This window comes from Coenobita brevimanus, chromosome 47 (genome assembly GCF_032717465.1).
Source record: "Coenobita brevimanus isolate Jiangsu-jjx chromosome 47, ASM3271746v2, whole genome shotgun sequence".
In the NCBI taxonomy this organism is placed as follows: domain Eukaryota; kingdom Metazoa; phylum Arthropoda; class Malacostraca; order Decapoda; family Coenobitidae; genus Coenobita; species Coenobita brevimanus.
Window position 1 is genome coordinate 9,987,591 of NC_137000.1, and position 21,132 is coordinate 10,008,722.

Sequence of the window (21,132 nt, forward strand, 5' to 3'; positions counted from 1 at the left end):
GTGTGTGTAACCGCCTGGCTTAGGGGTAAAAAAGTCTCCACCCCCAGTACTGAGCTGTAATAACAAACACTAAAATAAGATGCTAGTCACGAAGAAGCGCTATGGAAAAGATGGAGCAGTAGCAGTTTCATTTAAATATTTGTTTGCCACTGAACCATGTGATAAGCTACAAAGGGAAAAATCTGAGGCCAATCAACCCCTTCAATCCGATAACGTCTTTACACTGTACATACTTGCTACCTTCAGTCGATCTGGTTGAACTTAAAAAAATCCCTCGTACTGAACGGGTTAATGAGCACTGCCTCCAATCCTCCACAACGAGATGCTTTTCTGAGCTGAATAAAATCGTCTGAGGCAGCAAAAACTAAAGGAACAACTCGCCATCGGAAAAAAAAAGAATTACTATTTTAACCTAACATGACCTCCTGCTCCTTCTTACCTTCTGCTGGCGATCCGGGTCAGACAAGGTTAATTTTGGCTCTGAGGTTGGCGATGCCTTATTCATTATGACTCGTTCCCTGAAGAAAAGACAAGGAAAGGCCAGTTTAGTTTCAGTTACGATGATGATGATGATGATGATGATGATCATGATGGTGGTGGTGGAGCCATGAGGACTGTGATGATGACGCATGAATAATAATCATTCATTCATCATTCATTCATTGCCAGACACCATGTATCCCAAACGGGGTGGCCAAGGGCTTAGAGTTAATTGTTTTACAGGGAGGGGCACTAATCCTCCACCAACCCCACTTGACGTAGGGATGAGAATAATAATAATAATAATAATAATAATAATACAGTAACAATAATAATGACAATCTGTCGGAAACTCATTGTGGCAGAGGAAATACTAGTGAGTGTGTGTGTGTGTGTGTGTGTGTGTGTGTGTGTGTGTGGAGAGAGAGAGAGAGAGAGAGAGAGAGAGAGAGAGAGAGAGAGAGAGAGAGAGAGAGAGAGAGAGTGATCAGGTAGAAATTAATAAAATCGTTAGTAGGAAGAAGTAGCTGTGAAGTAGTAGTAGTAGTAATTGTAGTAGTAGTAGTAGTAATTGTAGTAGTAGTAGTAGTAGTAGTAGTAGCAGCAGTACTACAGTAGTAGAAGTAGCAGCAAATACAAGAAGAATGTAAGCAGACACGGGGAAGAGTGGCTACCTCATGACTACGGTGTGTGTGTGGTGACAAGACTGGAGGAAAGGGGTGGTGTTGTTGACCAGGTAAAGTATTGGACACTACTACACCTTCACATCCCCTCCACCTTACTTATATAGGTATCAACCTCAACCCCTCCCTCCCATCTCCCCTCCCCCACTAAAAGACATGCACTACCCCTTCACCATTCTTATCTCACTCCCCTCTCCCCACCCCACTCCACCCCAAGCCCCCTTCTTCCACCGCAGGGGAAAGCGCAGATGTGGGAAGTCCATTTCGTAAATATCACTAAACTTGCCCCGCGCGCGCGAGCGAGCGAGCGAGCGAGCGAGCGAGAGAGAGAGAGAGAGAGAGAGAGAGAGAGAGAGAGAGAGAGAGTCAAGTTATATAATCTCAAGAATTGTTAGAATTCTTGACGTGACTGTCTGAAAGTCCGGTATTCTAGTCAATTGTAAAGACTCACTAGCACTTCTTCCTGACTCGCATGTTTCTGCAAAGGACACGTTAATATTCCTTTTTATGCCATTTATGCAATCTATGTTGCTATTAAGAAGATACGAATACCATACATGATAATAAATGGGTGTATGGTGTATTTATCCTAAACTGACCAAGATCCCTGACCCGTTTCAGTTCGGTTGATGTATAGGTACTGTCAGATTGAGGGGTCAATTTGTCTTATCAACCAAGGAGACTCATTCCTACCTCAGAACTACGTCGCATCGAAGTTTATGTAGCCATGATTTACCATTCAAATTTGGGGTGGCCCAGTTCTCACATGAAAACGAACCGACACTAAGCAAAATAAATCTCTATGGAGATAGTCCTAGATTCTACTAAGTCCATGAGAATACAGGCCTAGATTTAGCGGAGAATATGCTACCTTGGCCTAGATCTTGCGGATAACAGCGAACTTGGCAAGGGTACACAGGCGGCATCCTTATCTGCGCCTGGTCCTGCCGCAAGGAGGTTTCAATGGAGGCTGGTGGGATGGCAATAAGAGGCACGGCGGATATTGCCCAGTAATGATCGCCACGTCACTGAGGCTGCTGCTACGTTGAGATGATGGGTAATACGAAGTGGCTGATGAAATCCCGTGGCATCTTACCTCCCCATGTCTCCCCACTCTCCTACTTGCCTGTCTACCCCCTCCCACCCCCAACACACAGTGACTAGAAAGGTTAAATGCTATATTACTGTCACATTATACGATTTCAGGTGGGTTTGAAAGGGGGATTTTTTTTTTTTTCCCCTTCCCTCCCTCCGATACCCTTGCTACTTTCTCGTACCACAGTCGTACGCCAGAAGAGGGGCTGCCAAGGATGAGCCAACCCATATTACGTCCTCAAGACTCCCTCGTAGTAGGCTTTTCTTCCCATCAGTGTGTACACGCAAGGGTAGGACTTAGGAGGGTGTTAGGTTAGAGTGAGACAGATGAGGTGAGCCTGGGTCAGGTTTAGTAAGGTTGGCAATGGTTATGTTGTTAGGTGAGGTGGGGAGGGGTTTAAGTAGGTTAGGGTGGGTGGGGTAAGTCTGGGTAGGTTAGGCTGGGGGGTTGGATGCTTGGTTAGGCCATGACTAGTTAGATGGGGTGGGAGTGGGGTTTGGTTAGATGGGATGGGGTGGGATGGGGTGAAGCGGCGTGGAGTGAAGTGAAGTAGGGTTGGGTTGGGTGGGGTGGAGTGGGATTAAGCTACGGGTATGTTACGGTCGCTTTCTACACTCTTGCAACTCTCCCTTCAATATCTCTGCCTACTACCACCCTTCAAGCATCACTAAGAAATTTCGACCATCACCAAGTACTGATCAGCCAACTCTGGGAACCCTGGCGTGGGATTCTCAAACACATTTACAATAAACTCCCTTTCATAACTCATGTTTTCGCATGAAGCACGAGACACGGAATATTCTGTACTCTCCTCGTCCTGTCTTTCCTCCTAAAGCAAATATATCTTCATGATTATTATCTTCTCGTAACTGTTATTTTTGTACGAGGGGCGAAAAATGCGGGCTGAATCTCCCTTTTCCTGTCCTTCTTAGACAGAGGAATCGCATTTTGGACAGAGAATCGATTGTAAAATGTTCGAGCATCCCCACCCCTGGTCACGTACGCCAGTCACTACCTATTATTACCTATCTCATTTTTTCATTCAGCCACTTACAGTCTTCCTCCCGCCTGGACCCCGCTCTCCCCACAGTCCGTGTGTATATACGTACAGTACTTGATGCTTCGACATAAATACATTAATATAACGAATTTCCAATATACATACTGTACTAGTAAAAATCTTTACTGATATCATAAACACCATACTCATTTTACTTAAATCTGACCTAAAATTGCTATCTCTCCATCTTGAATCTTGAGCTGTAACAAGTGATTAGCACTAGAAAATGAAGCTAATCATGAAGTACAATGGAAAGGGTGCAGAACTGTAGCACGGACTTATTTTGCTACCGAGCTACATGAAATAATTTACAAAAGGACGAAAACCTGGGTCAAGGTAAGATGAGTATGGTAACGTTTCCGTATATTTTTACGGCCTTATTTTAGACTATGTTATCGGACCACCAACAAACTGTATCTTATGATCTGTAAGAGCCACGTTCTGTTTGTCTGTCCTTCAATCACGCCCAAACCATGGGCCAGAGACCCCCCAGACCCATTTATATTCTGAATCAGAGTGACCCAAGGATTGTTTCAGGGGGGTCAAAATTCAGATCTGGGTCATTCGAGGTCATCTTTTTTTTTTTTTTTTTTTTTTTTGCCTGGGCAATGCCGGGCACCCCTGCAGTCCAATGTTTGGCATGGAGACTCACATGACGTCCAGTTCGGACACAGGCTACGCGAGACTGACCTCCGAGGTCATTTGAGGTCACCAGTCGGAGGTCATTCGGTCACCGGTAATACAAGCTCGAGCGACTGGACCCAGCAACCCAATTATTGGCATGGAGACTCACATGACCTCCAGTTCGGACATAGACTATGTGAGGTTGACCTCCGAGGTCATTTGGTCATCGGTAGTCATTTGATGTCACCGGTAATAACTGTGCATTCAGCTGAAACTAATCAGGAGCCAACAGTACCAAGGAGTACTCATGCTGCAATCACACCAGCGCTAACCACTTCAATCCGGTGGCGTAGTTCTCATTTTACTCTTATGTCCACAGTTTGAATTAGCTATTGGAAGACTTTCGGAATTGGAGAAGTTGGATAGCCTTCACTAATCTTTCATTAAAAACAAAAAAATCCCTACGTTAAACGAAATTTGGACAAGGATAACGTCAAGAAGTCATCGGAGTGAAGGGTTCAACTATACTTGAGTGTAACTGTCCTGTTCATATCTCTACTATGACATCTTGGTTAACCAAGGTCGGGTTTAGTAATTGTTTCTGGCAAAAAAAAAAAAAAAAAAAAAAAGGGGGAGGGGGGGGGACGGAGGGGGGAGAAAAACCTCATGCGAAGTCAGTTTCATTGCGTGTTAGGTCTGCTTGCTGTGATTACGTTACAAAGAGCATTAGATTTCGTACGTAGTTAAAGATAGATTTTATAAAATACCCTCTCCTTTATCGTGAAGAAATAATACATAAAACAGAACATATCTTACTAGAAAAAACGACTGAGTGACATTATTCCTCTCTTACAATCCTCCTGCCAAGTACTGAAGCTGGTTACGAAGGCAAACAAAAGTACGCAAACGAAGCTAAATAAATGAACACGTCAGTAATATAACAAATAATATATACTACACTCAAACATCATACACATCCACCAACAGTCATTAAGCTCTCAACAATGAAAAAATATTCCACAGCATACTTCTCTATCTCAAATGCGCGCCATGGAGGTGTGGCCGTCGCTCAGCCTATCATGTGCCGTGTCCATGAATGTCCCAACCAATGAGCTTGCAGATTTGGTGGCGCCATTACTTCATGCAACCCCCCTTTGTATTTACTTTTTTCTCCTGGCATAATGAGGTACTGCATGCTAGCCAATGGTGTTCTAAATTTCAGTGAGATAATGTGATGTGGCATAAGATAAGGAAACAATGAGCTTGCGAAGGTCATGTGATGAGACAAGAGGTAGCAACAAGCAAAGCTGCAATGATAAAAATACTAACTCCTACACTTCTATTCACTTAACCCTTACATTATGATGACTTTTTTTTTTTTTTAATTCTTGCTCTCACCAGACTATTACATTTCGCTTGGCTTAACTAAAACAGTATTCCAACCTCTACAACCACCATTAACTCCTTCACTATTTAGGGGCTCTCCCACAATCCATTAAATTATCTATTTAAAGTAAAAATAAAATACAAAGGGCGTTACCATCTTGACAGAATACATGATACTAACAAATGTCTAGGAAGTACAATAACATCCCAAATTCTCTTGAAGTACAATAATATAACAATCTCTCTTGGTTTTGATTAGAGTAACATCCAATACAGAAATATGTATTTCCAAGGCATGCACAATTCCCCGCCCCTTCCTCTTTTTCCAATATCTCACACTGAATGATTATTTTACACAAACACCCAGCCCATTGTAAAAATATTATACATTAAACAATTATTTTACACAACCCCCCCCCCTTCTCTGCGACATGTTGCACTCCATACTCTCAGCGACATGTTGCATACTGTACTCTCTCTGCGACATGTTGCATTCCATTCTCTCAGCGACATGTTGCATACTGTACTCTCTCTGCGACATGTTGAACACGTACTCTTTCAGCGACATGTTGCATACCGTACTCTCTCTCTCTCTCTCTCTCTCTGCGACATGTTGCACACGTACTCTCTCGGCGACATGTTGCATACCGTACTCTCTCTCTCTCAGCGACATGTTGCATACCGTACTCTCTCTCTCTCAGCGACATGTTGCACACGTACTCTCTCAGCGACATGTTGCACTCCATACTCTCAGCGACATGTTGCATACTGTACTCTCTCTGCGACATGTTGCACACGTACTCTCTCAGCGACATGTTGCATATCGTACTCTCTCTCATCATATCATATCCACTAACAACGATGGAAAGTGTGCCGTTATCATTATCAGTGACGCATCACGTATAAAAATTACCCAATTAAATACAAAGGTCATTCCATCACTTGAAGTTCTGACAGCAGTACTTGTGGTCCCTGGTTCATTTGGATGTGAACCCAGTGGACTGCAGGCTAAAGATCCACCCTTCCCGCAGCCCACCATCCACATTTCGGAGGATAGAGTTGAGGGGCGTCTGTACACCCAGCCAACTCAACCGCCCGACTGTATCTATGCCACCACGTGAAGGCGTCCCCCTCCAGCGCCATTTACTGATATTAAAGACACTTATTATCCCTTAGTTTCTTTCTTCTTGCCATGACTAGGCGATTTAATACAGCATGCTGAAGACCTCTAGCAGCGAAGGCGTTACTGAAGGCTTTATTTAATACTTCTTGATCAAAAAGTCACCTAAATACGAGAATCACCTCGTGGTAGCAGGAATAAACTACCGTACAAAAATGTTACCGATGTGAAGTGTCAAATCCTGTTACAAAATCCTACAGCTAAAAAAAAATAAATAAATAAAAAAGTCTGCATGAAACAGTTCCGGCCAGAGTAACGAATGGGTTGATAGAGACAAAAACCATCAGCTTCAAAAATAACACGTAGCTACATGATTAACACAAACCCCTTAAAAATGATGACTGCTAGGATTATTCTCAGTTGAAAAATCGTCTGCTATAAGCCAAGTTAAATAGACAAGGTGAGTCCACACGAAGGAAATGGTCCAATCTAAAAATCTGCTTCCGACGGGCTGATAAGATTGCCTTCACCTTGAGCAAAATTGTCTTGTCAGGCACAGTAAAGCACCTAAAACTGTCCATGGTAAAGAAAGTAATATTCAAGATCTCTTATAAGCTAAATAAAATCGTCTGGAGGTGGCAATGGACTAAAAAATCGCACTTATGGGGTTTAGTATGAAACGTATGGGTCCACGGCTACCGTACATTACCACTGTCCGGAACATACAAGGGCAAATGAGACATTAACTACAAGGCACTCAGACAGCGCCGACCTCTGCCAATGTCATTAAAAATGATCCGGATCCGCCCCCAAATTTAATCATTTCTTTCTTGGTCCATGTCCCACCTTTCCACAAAATTTCACCAAAATCCGTTCGTAACTTTTTCAGTAATCCCGGGTCCGAATCCGCCCCGAAATTCAATAAATTCTTTCCAGGGCCATGGCGCACCTTTCTACAAAATTTCATTGAAATTCATTGAGATTTTTTAAAATATTGTACGGGATATGCCAGATCCGGATTTGGATCCGGCCCCAAATGTAATCACTTGTCAATTGGCCCATGGCCCACCCTTCCACAAATTTAAAATCCGTTCATAATTTTTTGAGTAATCATGCTCAGACAAACAAACCAACGCAGGGTAAAACATAACCTTGGCGGGGAGAGAGAGAGAGAGAGAGAGAGAGAGAGTCCAGTGGCATATTGCGGACCAAAACTGATGCGCATAAAACTAGACCTTCGCCCCTACTGGCTTCTGGACCCTTGTAGGCTAATCATCAAAAAATCACTCAGGCATTTAACGAGATAACTCTCTCTCTCTCTCTCTCTCTCAATATTCAAATGAATTATATGAAATGAGATATGGAAATTATAACGGCAACAATGAAGCTACGTAGTCCCGACATTTAAGGCAAGGGTGACCAGCCTCAGTGGCCCCTGAGCGGCATTACGTGGGCAGGAAACCCCAACCACTCCTCTGATGAACCCAAACAGCCCCCATCCGGCTAAAGCGCCTTAACCCAGTAAACCATCTGGCGTCAGCTGGTTATATTGTTACCACACAGCTTAGGAAAAGGTTTCCTGGGATACAGGAAACCGCCAGACGCTCAGTGTAGGGTAAGAGAGAGAGAGAGAGAGAGAGAGAGAGAGAGAGAGAGAGAGAGAGAGAACTACCCTGTGGACGAAAGGCCCCATCTATGACCAAGTTATACGAATGCATTAAGCCAAAGACAGCATGTGAGAGACAGAGATGGGGAAGATGCACATGATGAGAGGGGAGACTAAAATGAGAAGCATGTAAATGAAGGGAAATGATTAAACTGCACTCGATATGATGATAAGATAGAGATTACATATGCAGGAGAGACTTTTCTACTACTTTTTTCCATGTTCCCCCAACCACTTTTTTGAAATTATATTAATGATTTTATGTTGTTTTTCAGTCAAATTTTAAAATTACTTTACGAGACTGGCAATTAAAACTTATATTTTTTATGCTGGTACCTATAGTGTTATAATGCTTTCTTATGAGTTAACCATGAATCAAGTGGTAAGTCATACAACATAACTAAAAACATTTATTATGGTGTAAATTGAAACCTCAGAATTTTGTACTGGCTCTGCAATAATAACTGAACTCAAATAAGCTGAGATGTCCTTCAGAGTGGACGGTAACTAACCTTACAAAAAACACATTCGATGCAAACACCTTAGTTTACTATGAAATTAACTGTGCAACATATTCTATCTACTACATTATAGATGCAACATCAAATACATCTGGAACACTATTAGATTCCCAAGTATGAATAAACATTGTTTCTTCTGTTTCTTAATGTCAATTTTCCGTTTCTCAGCACGGAGATTCCTTTCTCCAGAGAAAATTTACTTTCCAGTCCCACGTCAATATGTGCCTTGGCATTCTGCAATTCAGTCCTGGACATTACACGTTGACGAAGAGCATTTTGAAGTTTCTGATTACCCTCAGAAATTGCTACATTAGCCACTGTGAATGCAGATCTTTTCAACTTGATCTCTGTATCTATTTATTATATTTTCTTAACCTTCTCTGACTTCCTTTTGCTCTCAGTTGCCTCCTTCTCTTGTTTTTTTTTTTTTTTTTCTCATCTTCCCTTATCTTCTCTTGGCCTCAAGGTCAGCTTGGTATTTCTGGAAGGAATGTCTCTCAGCTTTCACCTTTGTCTCTCCTTGTTTGTCATTTTTTGCTATGCCTGAATCTGAAAACTCATCATTTGTGCTTGCAAAAGAATAATTGGAGCCGACAACCTTCAGAGCTTGAATAGTTTCTGCTTAAAGAACAAGCTGTTCCTTGGTCAGTACAATGTCAACTTTCGACAACTGACTGCCTTTCCCAGTTTTTACAAAGAGGGTTTGAGTTGAGTGTCCGCTCAAAATTTGTTGTTTCAACATGTTTTGTTCCCTTGCTACCATATAAGGCGGTGTGACACATGACGTCTGGGAAACTAAACTACGAGGTCGCCCTTTGCTTTCACCATTTTGGAGGGTTTACACTATATACAATAAATTTTCAAGATTTTTTCTTTTTTTAATGCTATTTTATGCTTTTTGTCAATTTTGGGTCAAATTTCATGAACTTTATGACTTTATGCCATGCTGGGAGGCTTGCTTTTCCTATCTCTCCTCCACTATCATTTTCTTGCTTCCCCTCTCCCCCCCCCCTTTTTTTTTTTTCTACTTTTCCTTTCCCCACATCTCCTGCTCATTTCTCCTTTTCACAGCCTCTCTCCTAGCACGTGATCACCATACAAACTCATGGAATAAGCCACGTGGATTGCACGTGTAGGGAGCATGAGATAGATCGATATGAAGCACGTAAAAATAACACCCTTGTCAATCACCTCAACCTGGATTAAATGGGCAAAAAAATCGCCAGAAAAAAAAAAAAAACGCACATCAGTTATTTAGTTCATTCAAACGTCATTCTTATGCAAAATGAAGTAAAAGCACATTCAAATAATCGAGATGTGGCAGGATGATGATGAAGACTACAATGATTATGATGATGATGATTACAATGATTACGATGATAATGATGATGACAATAATGATGATGACTAAGACTGCAATGGTGATGATGATGAAAATGATGATGATAGGACGTCCTCGTTGTGAAGGAGTAAAGGCACTCGGACAGGACACGATAAGGGGAAGTGCAGAGGTGCCGACGGATACGCCTGTGATAAGCATACACCGTCAGATAACAAGATTTCATTATCTCCACTTATGATAAATTCTATGTTGTAACTAAGACTCCAGAACAAGAAGAGGCGAGATAAGGTGGAGAGTGTGTGAGGGAGGGCAGGGCGTCGTGAGAAAAGGGGTTGTGAGTAGGGACAAAAAATGCCTGGAGGTCACTTTGTCGAAGCTAACCCTAAGAGAATGCGATATACAGATATATATAGAGATTAACTGATACACAGAATTAAGACAAGTTTTTTCATGGTAGACAAGGAATTATCATGAAGTACCCCCTTCCTTCTCTCTCTCTGCTCTGGGAGAGTTGGGAGATGACTGGAGATGGTATGGTTTGGCTTGTTGCTCGTTTTGTTATTGTTGTTATGGCTCGAGTAATCACATGGACCATGACCTGTAGAATTTGGCCACTTCAACCACACGCCACCAGAGATCTGATATATATATATATATATATATATATATATATATATATATATATATATATATATATATATATATATATATATATTAGGTGAAGGACTTGTGAGAGTTAAGGCGAGAGAGATGTTGCTGAAGGATTGTTGTGACAGTCAAATGTGTATGATGAGACAGAGGTTAAAGTGAAGCTCTGTTAGTAATAAGAGTGAGATGCATGGACTACGTAGGTGTGTTGTAATGTCAGACTAGGCCGAATATATGTGTTGTTAGAATGAGTTACGGGTTTTGGTGAGGGGATGAAATTACCTGTGAATGCTGACAAAAATACAGGAGGGTGATGGCCACGCGGCTAGTTTGCAAGATGAACTAGTGTTTATCTCTCTTAGCGACCTCTCGTTCGGAAGATGAGGTATGTCCATTAACTTTCTGTATCATCACTTTATATTACAGCACGGCTAACCCCAGACGATGCAATTCAGCAAAGCACAGATCCCATGCTTTGAAAAGTTTAAAACATCTTAACCTTAAGACTGTTTATTAGAGGTCAACGTCCGGAAGTAACCACAACAAAATATCTAATTCCGATCATCGCGATGGTCGGTATTAGATACTGCCTCGCAGTGCAATGCTTTGAGACTTTTTAGTCCTCTGGCGACGCAGGATTTCTTTGATGAATAGTGAACGATTAGCGTGAATGTATCATCCCAGTTCGTCTATCGCAGTGCAAGGCAAATAAAGCTCCTCCGTGCATCTGGTGATTCTATGAGGTACCGCAAGGGAGCCTCGAGAATGTGTGGTCATGACCTTCATAAGTGATAAAGTTGAGATAACTGGTAAGAGGAAGCAAGATGAGACAGCACCAAGTCATATAAGAGTTGTACACATGGAATACGTGGGAGAACCTTCTGACAGGTGGGGGAGCCCACCATTCAATCACGTGATGCAGTGCTACCTTCGGATGACTCGACAGTGAATGACACGCCAAAAGCTTCCTTTAATCCAGGCAATCCATTTACTACGTTGGGTGGTAATCATACAACCACACTGACGCCTGGTGGTCTGGTGAATTAAGGCGCTCTAACCGGATGTGGTTCATTAGGGGTTACATCCGAGGGTTGGCTGGGTTTATTGCCCACATAACACTGATAAGGAAACGCGACTCGTTACACTCGCCTCAAATGTCTGGACTGGATAGTTTAGCCCCGGGCCCCTATGCTCCAGATGGGGAAATGATTGGATGATAGATACTGACAACGGTTTCGGCCCGCACTGGACCCTTTACACATACCATCTGAACAGCACCACGAAAACCAAACACAACTGATAACTACTGTGTGTGTGTGTGTGTGTGTGTGTGTGTGTGTGTGTGTGTGTGTGTGTGTATTAGTTCCTGAGGTTCGGCATTCCTGCATTTAACAGACGAAGCCACACACCTTCACATGACACCCCTTGGATACTAAATCGTCCGTACGGAATACTTGCTAGGAGGATCTCATTCAGGACTGGTAGGACGGTACTACAGGGGAAATTTTTAGGACATGTCGGTGGAAATATGGAAAACACCTTAAAACTATCTACCTACAGACGACTTGATTCAGCTCACGTAGTCAATGGGTTAATGAAGACTATATACAACCCTTCCTGTAGGAAAGGGATGTCTGGAGTCAAAAAGGATCGCTTGGTAGTAGCAAGAATAAAATAAAAAAGTAATGGCTGTGAAATCGGTTCCTTTACTAGTAACCCTTTCACTGCCATGTTGCCTTCACTTCATTCCTGCCGACACCACATTATTTTACACTATTTTACTTAACTTAGGAAAGGCTTCTCATAATGAATGCCTTGTACCAAACCTCTCCAGATCGAAAAGTATCCCCTGAGCTTAATCTAATCGTCTGGGGATTAAAAAAAAAAAAAAAAATCTTCACTGCGAACAGGTTAACCCTATCAGTTCAAGGACGTCAAGTTTTTTCCTTGCCATCTCTAAACGATTTCCTTTATCTCTGGAAAAATCAGTCGACATGAGTTAAAAACAATCTCCATAAACTTTATTATAAAAATAATCCCCCTCATGTTAAATAAAACAACAAGGTGGTTTCAAGAACAAAGTGAAGATAAATCCCCTGGGTGAAGACGTTAAAAGGAATTTGTGATTACGTGTTCCTTTCCACACGACTCCTTGATATGTTGCATGTGGCTAAGTTGAAAAGGATACGGTACCCATTAACAGCTTCAGTACTTTAAACGCCATTTTAGACAGTATGCATGGTATACTGCACACTATTCAACTTAAGAAAATCCTTAAGTGTTCAGGGGGACACTGAAATCTATATCCAAGTCCTTCATTTCGAACAGTCTCCCCTAACCTGAAGAAAATCAAGATGGTGGCAAAATAATAGTGATAATAATAATTGCAACAAAAATAATCATTATCATCATCGTACCGAAGTAGCTCAGTGCGTCTGATCACGTGTTCTGCACATACCTCCTTTGATAACAGGTGTCTGATAAATGTGTAAGTATTTCCCTGTTAATGATTAGGGAAGTACGGAAGACTAGCCATGGGACCCTACTTCCATCTCTCCATCACGTGAGCTGCACACAACTCCTCAGATAACCAACGTCTGGGAATTGAGATAAGTCTACCCCTATTACCTCTACGCCGGGAAGTACACCAACCCCCACTGTTTAAGAACTATGATAAGCTTGCACTGATTAACGTGATGATAACGTGACCTCTTAGAAAAGCAATAAGGTAACAGAGATTATACAGGGTTCTTTCTTGTTGTTGTTGTTCTCCGCCTCCTCATGCTTAGATTTAATTGGTTGTTTATGCATAGTTTTATGGTGTCCTTGACGCTGTGTAAGAATTTTAATGGTCAAATGACAATTTATATCAAAGTTTATGAACTCTCTCTCTCTCTAATTAGCTATACTTCTGCTTTTATTTCTTTTGTACATAGGCAGCGACCTCTGTTGTTATGCCGCCACGACCTTTCTAGTGTAATCAATAAAACCTCCTCTTCTTCCTCTCCTCCTTCATCATCACCATCATCCTTACTTAAAGGATAGTACTTTCTCAAGGTAGCCTAAGATAAACGACATGGTTTTCTCAGTAATCCTCTACTGACAAATGGATAATCTAGAAGAGCAACAAAGCATTAAGAAGTAACATCTATCTTGCATTACCAGCCTTCTTATACTGATAATGGGATGACTTAAAGTAACAATGCTCCCTCTGCTAACGCCTTCCACCTAAAACGTCAGTATTATCTATTTCTATCTCCAGACGATTTTATTTACCTTTCGAGAGATTAATGAACTGAATAGGTTAGGTTTAACCTTACTGAGGCCTTCATAGCTAAATATACTGTATTTCCTAAGCTGAATAAAACTGTCAGGGAGTAACAGGAGTAAGATACAAGAACATCATATTGAACGAGCTGGGATGCATGCAAGGGAATGGATTTGATTCAATGTTTAATGTAAAAGGGAAGTTGCACTATCATCCTTGTTGTGTGTGTGTGTGTGTGTGTGTGTGTGTGTGTGTGTGTGTGTGTGTGTGTGTGTGTGTGAGAGAGAGAGAGAGAGAGAGTAAAAACACTTGGATACTTGATGGGCGTCCTTGAACATTCGCAGCATTCATTTTGAATCTACAAATGTGTCGGCCAAATTTTCGAAAGGATACGACCAACATAAATATAATATAAAATACCGGTATCAGAAAGAGTCAGGAACCCTTTCGCGGCCAGAATGCATCATCATCATCATCATCACCAACACCACCGCTACCCAATATCCTACATTCATTTTAACTCTTCACCACCACGACTTCTTTTATTCCTGCAATTTTCAGTAATATATGTTGCTTTGGAGAGAGAGACTTTTCGAACGAGGGGGGGAGGGTAGATACAGCCTTCATTAACCCCTTCACTAAAAGATCAAGCTGAATAAAATCGTCTGGTGGTAGCAAAAATAAAAATACGTTACGGAATATAAGCCTATTTCTATATGCCACACACAGTATAAGGATCATCTCTATACGGTTCTTCAAGCTATGGACAAAAAATGGCCGGAAAACAGAGCAGACACAGAGGACAGAGCTCAAGGCCCGTATTCTCGTCGGGTAAGGCGGCTTCCTAGCACCTTTTCCTTACCGATTTATTTCTAAACTAACCATTATCCTATTTTTTCTCTCCTTATATGTTTTTCAAAACTGACAAAGACTGCATGAAGAGCACACAGATCAATGGCAAAATATAAGGTAATAATACTACGGCTCTACATTCGGTTCTTTCCACGACATCTCTTTGTGACTAGTACCATACTGTGGTGTTATTCTTTTGTTACAACCCAGCACTGATGATAGAGATATGACAATTTTAGGCCAAGTTAGGATAAAAGGAGTATAGTATTCAAACTGAGCACTCATGGGAAAATGATATAATTAGGCTAAAATAAGAAGAGAATAGTACCTGATGACGGAAAGAAGACAATTTTAAGCCAAGAAAAACAAACACGAGTCTAATCACTTTCCCCAACGCCCAGGCATACGTGTGTAAACAAAGATGACTAGGCTGACGAGTTCTGCCTCACTGGGGATCCAAGGACACTGTTAACTGGGGTCTTCCTTTATCTCTATGCCAGACAACATAAAGCCTATTTCTATGCTACAAATACAAAGCCTCTCTCTAAGCCACATAATATAAAGTTAGTGCAGAAAATTTAATCCCTTCAAGCTAAAGACGTGTTATTTCCAGGTTGCATTTCACACAATTTTCACTAGTTTTACTTTACATCTACCTTTCACTACGATGGTGCCTTACTTTGCATTTCAACATGATTGTTTTGGTCAGATTAGATTACACCACTTATCAAGCGGATATTACTTTTAAAACCATTCTGTGCAACATACTCAAGGTGATCTAAATACACCGCTCCTTGCACGACGCCAGGAGCTTTCCAGTGTGTTGCTGTGACGCCTTAGGTATCAAGGTCTACCTTGTATAAATATTCCCACAGTCATCCCGCCAGCATCACCCACGTCACTTAAGATACCAGAATTTCTAGTGGATCGTTAATTATGGACTTGGTGTATATAAACTGCAAGTCCTATACGAAAGTAATCTACGCAAGATATTACTGACGGAGGTGGTGGCAGTCGACAAGTGTGTCTGCATGAAATGAGGAGCCTTAGGTATGACGTAGGAACGAATATTCTTGATTACCTGTCATGTTTATTGTGCAGGCCGACAGCATGATTAGGCCACACCAGACCATCAACTGAGCTGAAAAGGGCTTAGCAATGTTTGTCGCGTGATGACTACAGCGTACCAGGCTGAACAGCGTGTTAGCCTTGGGGAAGTCTGATGTACTCGTCTGGGCTTAGTTGGGAAGGGGAGGGGAGGGGAGGAGAGGCGCCGGTGGGAGGGTTATCCGGTCCGGCGGGACACTTGCGCTGCTGACTAGATAACACTTACACCCTCCTGATGGGAAACCTACAAACCAGGGCTGCTCAGACTGTACATTCGGCTAGACTTAGCACGCGCCCTTGATTTCTATATTTAATTGCTGTGTATATGTAAAAGTAAAATATACACATGAATAAACAAATAAACGAACACTTCAAGGGCATTATAAATCAAATACACTAACTATTCTCTAATTAAATCCCAATCCTTACTTAACTAACCATAAAATGCTCAGGAGATGCGAACTAATATTACTGGCTATAATTTGGACAATCGAAAAAAAAAAAAAAGGGGGGGGGTAACTTCTGGAATAAGCTGGACAAAAACTGGTAGCTACTGGTTGGCCATCCCTGCACAAAAGTATTACATTCGGCGCGCAGATAATGTTCAACCACTACATATCCAAATATCAACGCCTTCACTACCAGGCCTCTCTTTAGGCTACACGAAAGTCTGTAGCGCGTTTACTCTAACTTGGCAGTTTCCTGACAACTTTCAGCTCGGTTGACAGCCAAATGTGGTACGACTGGATTCATCTGACTAGTAACCAAGGAGACTCATCCCTATTTAACTATGGCTCATCGAATTTCAAGCAACCACGACATAGTACTGAAGCTGAGTGGTTCAGTTCCGTCGGATGAAAACCAACAGACTACAGTGGTTGCCATAGTATAATATAAAAGACGTCTTGGCACTGGAGGGGTTAATGATGGTATTTTCAAACTCATCTGGAAGAGGTCTCCATACCTAAATACAACCGACTGGGGAGGGCAACAACTAAATACCGGTACTGCATCAAACCAAATACAAACTGGGAAGCGAAAGGGCTCATTCAACTGCTACGATTTCTTATATATAAAAAAGACAGAAGTGACACCCTAAGTTCCACAATGAAAGGGTATTGTTCTGACAGCAGCATATGAACAGTGTGATGACAGGAGCGAGACAGAGAAAGACAGGCTTTGGGATGAGCTGGATGAAGTAGTAGGAGAAATGCCTAGGAGTTACAAAACGTTTGTAATGGGTGATGTAAATGGGAGAGTAGGCACTGGTCCTGTGAATGATATAATGGGTAGTAATGGAGTACCAGGAGAGAATGATAAAGGAAAGTGAGTGAAAGACTTGTCAGGAAAGGAGGTTGTGCATTTGTAATTCTTACTTCAAACATAAAGATGCATATGAATACACATGGTATAGAGGGAATGGAGATCGTGCTGAAAGGAGCCTGATTGATTACGTGCTCGCAGAGAAATCAGTGCTGGGAAGTGATGCTGAAAGGAGGGCAGTGAAAGGACGATGTAGAAGTTTGTCAGATCATATGACTGTGGTATGCAAGATCATGCTGAGAGGAGTGAGGTGGACCAAGAGAAAGAGATGAGCAGTCACGGAGAAAGACAAAGTTGAGAAGCTGAGGAATTAAGAAAGGGCAGATGAATACAAGGCCAAAGTAGGGGAGGAGTTGGAATACGTGAATTGGAAAGAAATGGATCTAGACAACTTGTGGAATGCATATAGGAATTGCTTAGTTAGGAATGCTAAAGCGGTACGTGGTGTGGCAAGACTAATAACGAGGAAGAAAGGTACGGCATGGTGAGATAAAGAGGTTAAGAGGGCACTGGAGGAAACGAAGTGGCTAGAGTGAATACAGGACAGGGGTTCAATTGAACTAAAAAGAATATATCGAGAGCAAGAAGCATGTAAAGAGCCTAGTGAAGAGGAAGAAGGAGGTAAATGATTGTCTAGGTAAAAAAAAAAAAAAAAAAATGAAAGCAAATTACTCTGAAAATAGTAAGTTATTCTGTAAAGAGGTACGGAAATGTGGAAGTGACAGTGGAAGGATGAGAAAGTGTGAAGGATGTAAGTGGTAGATTATTAACCATGGGAATGAAGTTACGACCAGATGGAAAGAATATTTTTCAAGTCTGATGAATGTGAATGGAGACTGCAGAGCGGCAGTAAACATGATTAGCTTCAGGGGTGTGCAGAGACGGAATGTAGTGCTAGGAAAGGTGACACTCGCAGCAGTGAAGAGTGCTGTGAAACAGCTGAAAAATGGGAAAGTAGCTGGTGCTGATGAGATGTATGCAGAGATGATTAAGTGTAGTGGACAGAGCGGAACGAAGTGCTTGTTGGAGATATGTAAGAAAGCATGGATAAATGAAACTGTGCCTGTACTGTAGAGTGGAAAAAAGCTGTGATTGTACCCCTACAAGAATAACGGTGAGCGAAGTGAGTGCAAAAATTATCGTGGCATAAGTCTGTGAGTGTTGTAGGGAAGGCACCGGTATATGGAAGATATATATATATATATATATATATATATATATATATATATATATATATATATATATATATAAAGTAAGAGAGATATCAGAAAGCCTAGTGATTGAGGAATAGGGTGGTTTCAGGAGTGGCAGAGGACGTGTGTATCAAATATTTGCAGTGAGACATAGTAGAGAAGGCTTGTGAGAAGGACTGTAAGGTGTTTATGGCATTTATGGATCTGGAAAAAGCATACAACAAAGTAAATAGAGAAGGATTGTGGAAGGTACTGCTTGAGTACGATGTAGATGGTGAGCTGCTAGGTGCCGTTGAGAGCTTTTATGGTAGTGATGCACGTGTATGGGTAAATGGGCATCTAAGTGAATAATTCACGATCAATGCTGGCGTGTGATGTCCCCATGGTTGTTAAATATATATATGGATGGGGTGAAGAGAAGTAAAAACACGAGACTGCTTGCAAATACCGGTTTAGAGCTTGGTCTGGTGCAGAATTTTGCTGATGTCTGTGAGCGTCGTGCCTTGAGAGCAAATGTAGAAAAGGGGAAAGTGATGGTTACTGAGAGAAGTGACTCCCAGTGTGATGTCACAATGAATGGAGAGAGACTGGAACTGGTGAGAGTTCAAATACCTTGGTACGGTGATAGAAAAGAGGGAAATGTGCAAAAGAAATGGAAAGCAGAGTGACCCAAGGAGGGAAAACAGCTGATGCTATGAAGGCCTTGATCAAACACTTGAGTGTTGTAGCTGCACAAGGCTTACATTAAGGAGTGTTAGTGCCAACTTTAACATATGGATGTGAGACTATGGTGTGGCATGAAAATGAAAAGTCAAGAGTAGGAGCAGTGGAGATGGGGAGTCCAGGAATGTACCGTATGCGGAGTAGAGAGTGGATTGGATACAGAATAATGCGACTTGTGAAAGATGCGGAGTGAGGAAGTCTGTGGACACCAGAACCGAAGAAATCGAGGAGAGTGTACTATCGAGATGGTATGGTCATGTGGAGAGAATGGATAACAAAGTGGTGAAAAATGTATATCTGGGTGAATCTGAATGAGGGAGGGGGCTAGGTAGGCCAAGATGGTGGAGATATGGTGAATGGGTGTGTGAGGAAGAGAGGTATGGAAGTTGATGAGGTTACGGGACTGACTAGAGATCGAGCTGGCTTGATGAATTTTGTGCAAACCTTATGACCAGGGATTTGACACTCCTTTTTAACGTGACATCGTTCGGAATTACTCGATCGGATACGTATATGTGCTGCTACAGCACGTGGTGAAAACCTTTTGGCCTATCAGATGGAGCCAGGATTCCGTGGGCTTGAATGAGTGAATGGAAGCGTGACCCACTGAACTGGGCAAACTTTGGCTATCTGGATGCTGCTACTCCTCACCTCGCCCTTGGGTGAGAATGGAGGTCCGGTTGATGATGATAAATAAGCTGATGAGTAATTATGTTGCCTAGCCCAGGGTCCCAACGTCCTCGAAGGGGCAAAGTGGCTGGATGAATGGAAGGAAGGAAGGATGAACACAATTACCTATTAACCTTTAACCTTAAGAAAACACGACACGGTTATATCCTAATAGGTAAAATCTTTTAGGGTTTGAGCAAGGTTTGAATGAAGCGCGAATGGAGACGTGGCTTGCTGCGTTGTATTCTTTGACGACAGTTTTTATTTTAAGGCCTTACTCCCCCCTTTTTAATTAACTCTTTCCTAATTTTAACACTGCAATAAACGACGACGACGACGATGATTCTATATCCACCAACACTGTCAACAGCGGAAAACAGCGTAGGATGACGATAATGATAACCTACTTCACGAAAACAGGGGTCAAGATAATGATTATGATAATTATACGTCCATATAGTACGTTAAAGATGCAGAGTAAATAGTCTTCCTACACTACTCGCTGATTACCGCCAATTCAATTCTTTATGCACCCTCTCCTCATCACACATCTGCAACTGCGCGTACCGCAAGCAAACGGAGGCAAACTCAAAAGCACGTGTCACAATCCTTATCAATAACCTGCTTCTCGAGGCATTTACTGGAGAACAACGGACCAGCTACAACCACGGGCACGTTACCTTTATCGAAATCACGAGGGAGTGATATGACAGAGAAGGTGTGAACTGCCTCGCCGCGGAACACAAAGTTAAAGAGAACTGAACCGTCACTTCTGCCACGCAACGCTGACACGTCTGGCAGCGTGGTCAATCCTTCCTCGCTGCCGGGAGCACTAGGAAAACTTTGCGTATTATCACCATGTTAACTCTTATTTGCGCAGTTCTTGCTAAAACATGCATAATCAGATAAGCAGACCTCTATTAAAGAGTATACCGCATACCATGCTGATTACGCGCTATCAGATCAAAATAATCTAACAGTGCAGTCATGCTGAACATCTTCCTCGCCAACGCACTCACTCTTCCTAATCAATATGTTACGTAAACTGTCCTTTAACTTCCAAAATAACGGTGCATTCCCGCCTCACGTGATTCTTGGGTAAAGAAAAAAAAAAACACTGAAACATCGATCTGATAAACATCTTTTGTTTTATAAGCATAGACTGCATACTTTTATGGCGCTAAGCCTTTCAATCAAACGCTTGCATATAATGTACTGTAGATACTGTACTATCCTTTTTTTTTTTTTTTTTTTTGGTCTCGGGTATGAGTGCGATACATGACACCACATTCAGTTCTGAGTCTAATTAGCCTTTTACCATAAGTCGTCCTCGTACTGAAGAAATCAACGTGGAATATACACTCAACCCTA

At 41.9% G+C, this 21,132-nt stretch overlaps 1 protein-coding gene across 1 annotated transcript in view; it reads right to left on the reverse strand.

Annotated features, from left to right (window-relative positions):
* LOC145398937 (hexokinase-2-like) overlaps positions 1-20,509 on the reverse strand; it is a 33,422-nt gene extending 12,913 nt beyond the window's left edge. Inside the window, exons 1-2 of the mRNA XM_080271675.1 lie at positions 20,442-20,509; positions 440-518 (exon numbers count right to left, since the gene is read on the reverse strand). Of these exons, the coding sequence (XP_080127801.1) occupies positions 440-505 (66 nt within the window). The 5' untranslated portion in view covers positions 506-518; positions 20,442-20,509. The remainder of the gene's footprint in view (positions 1-439; positions 519-20,441) is intronic.
* Positions 20,510-21,132: the final 623 nt, after the last annotated feature.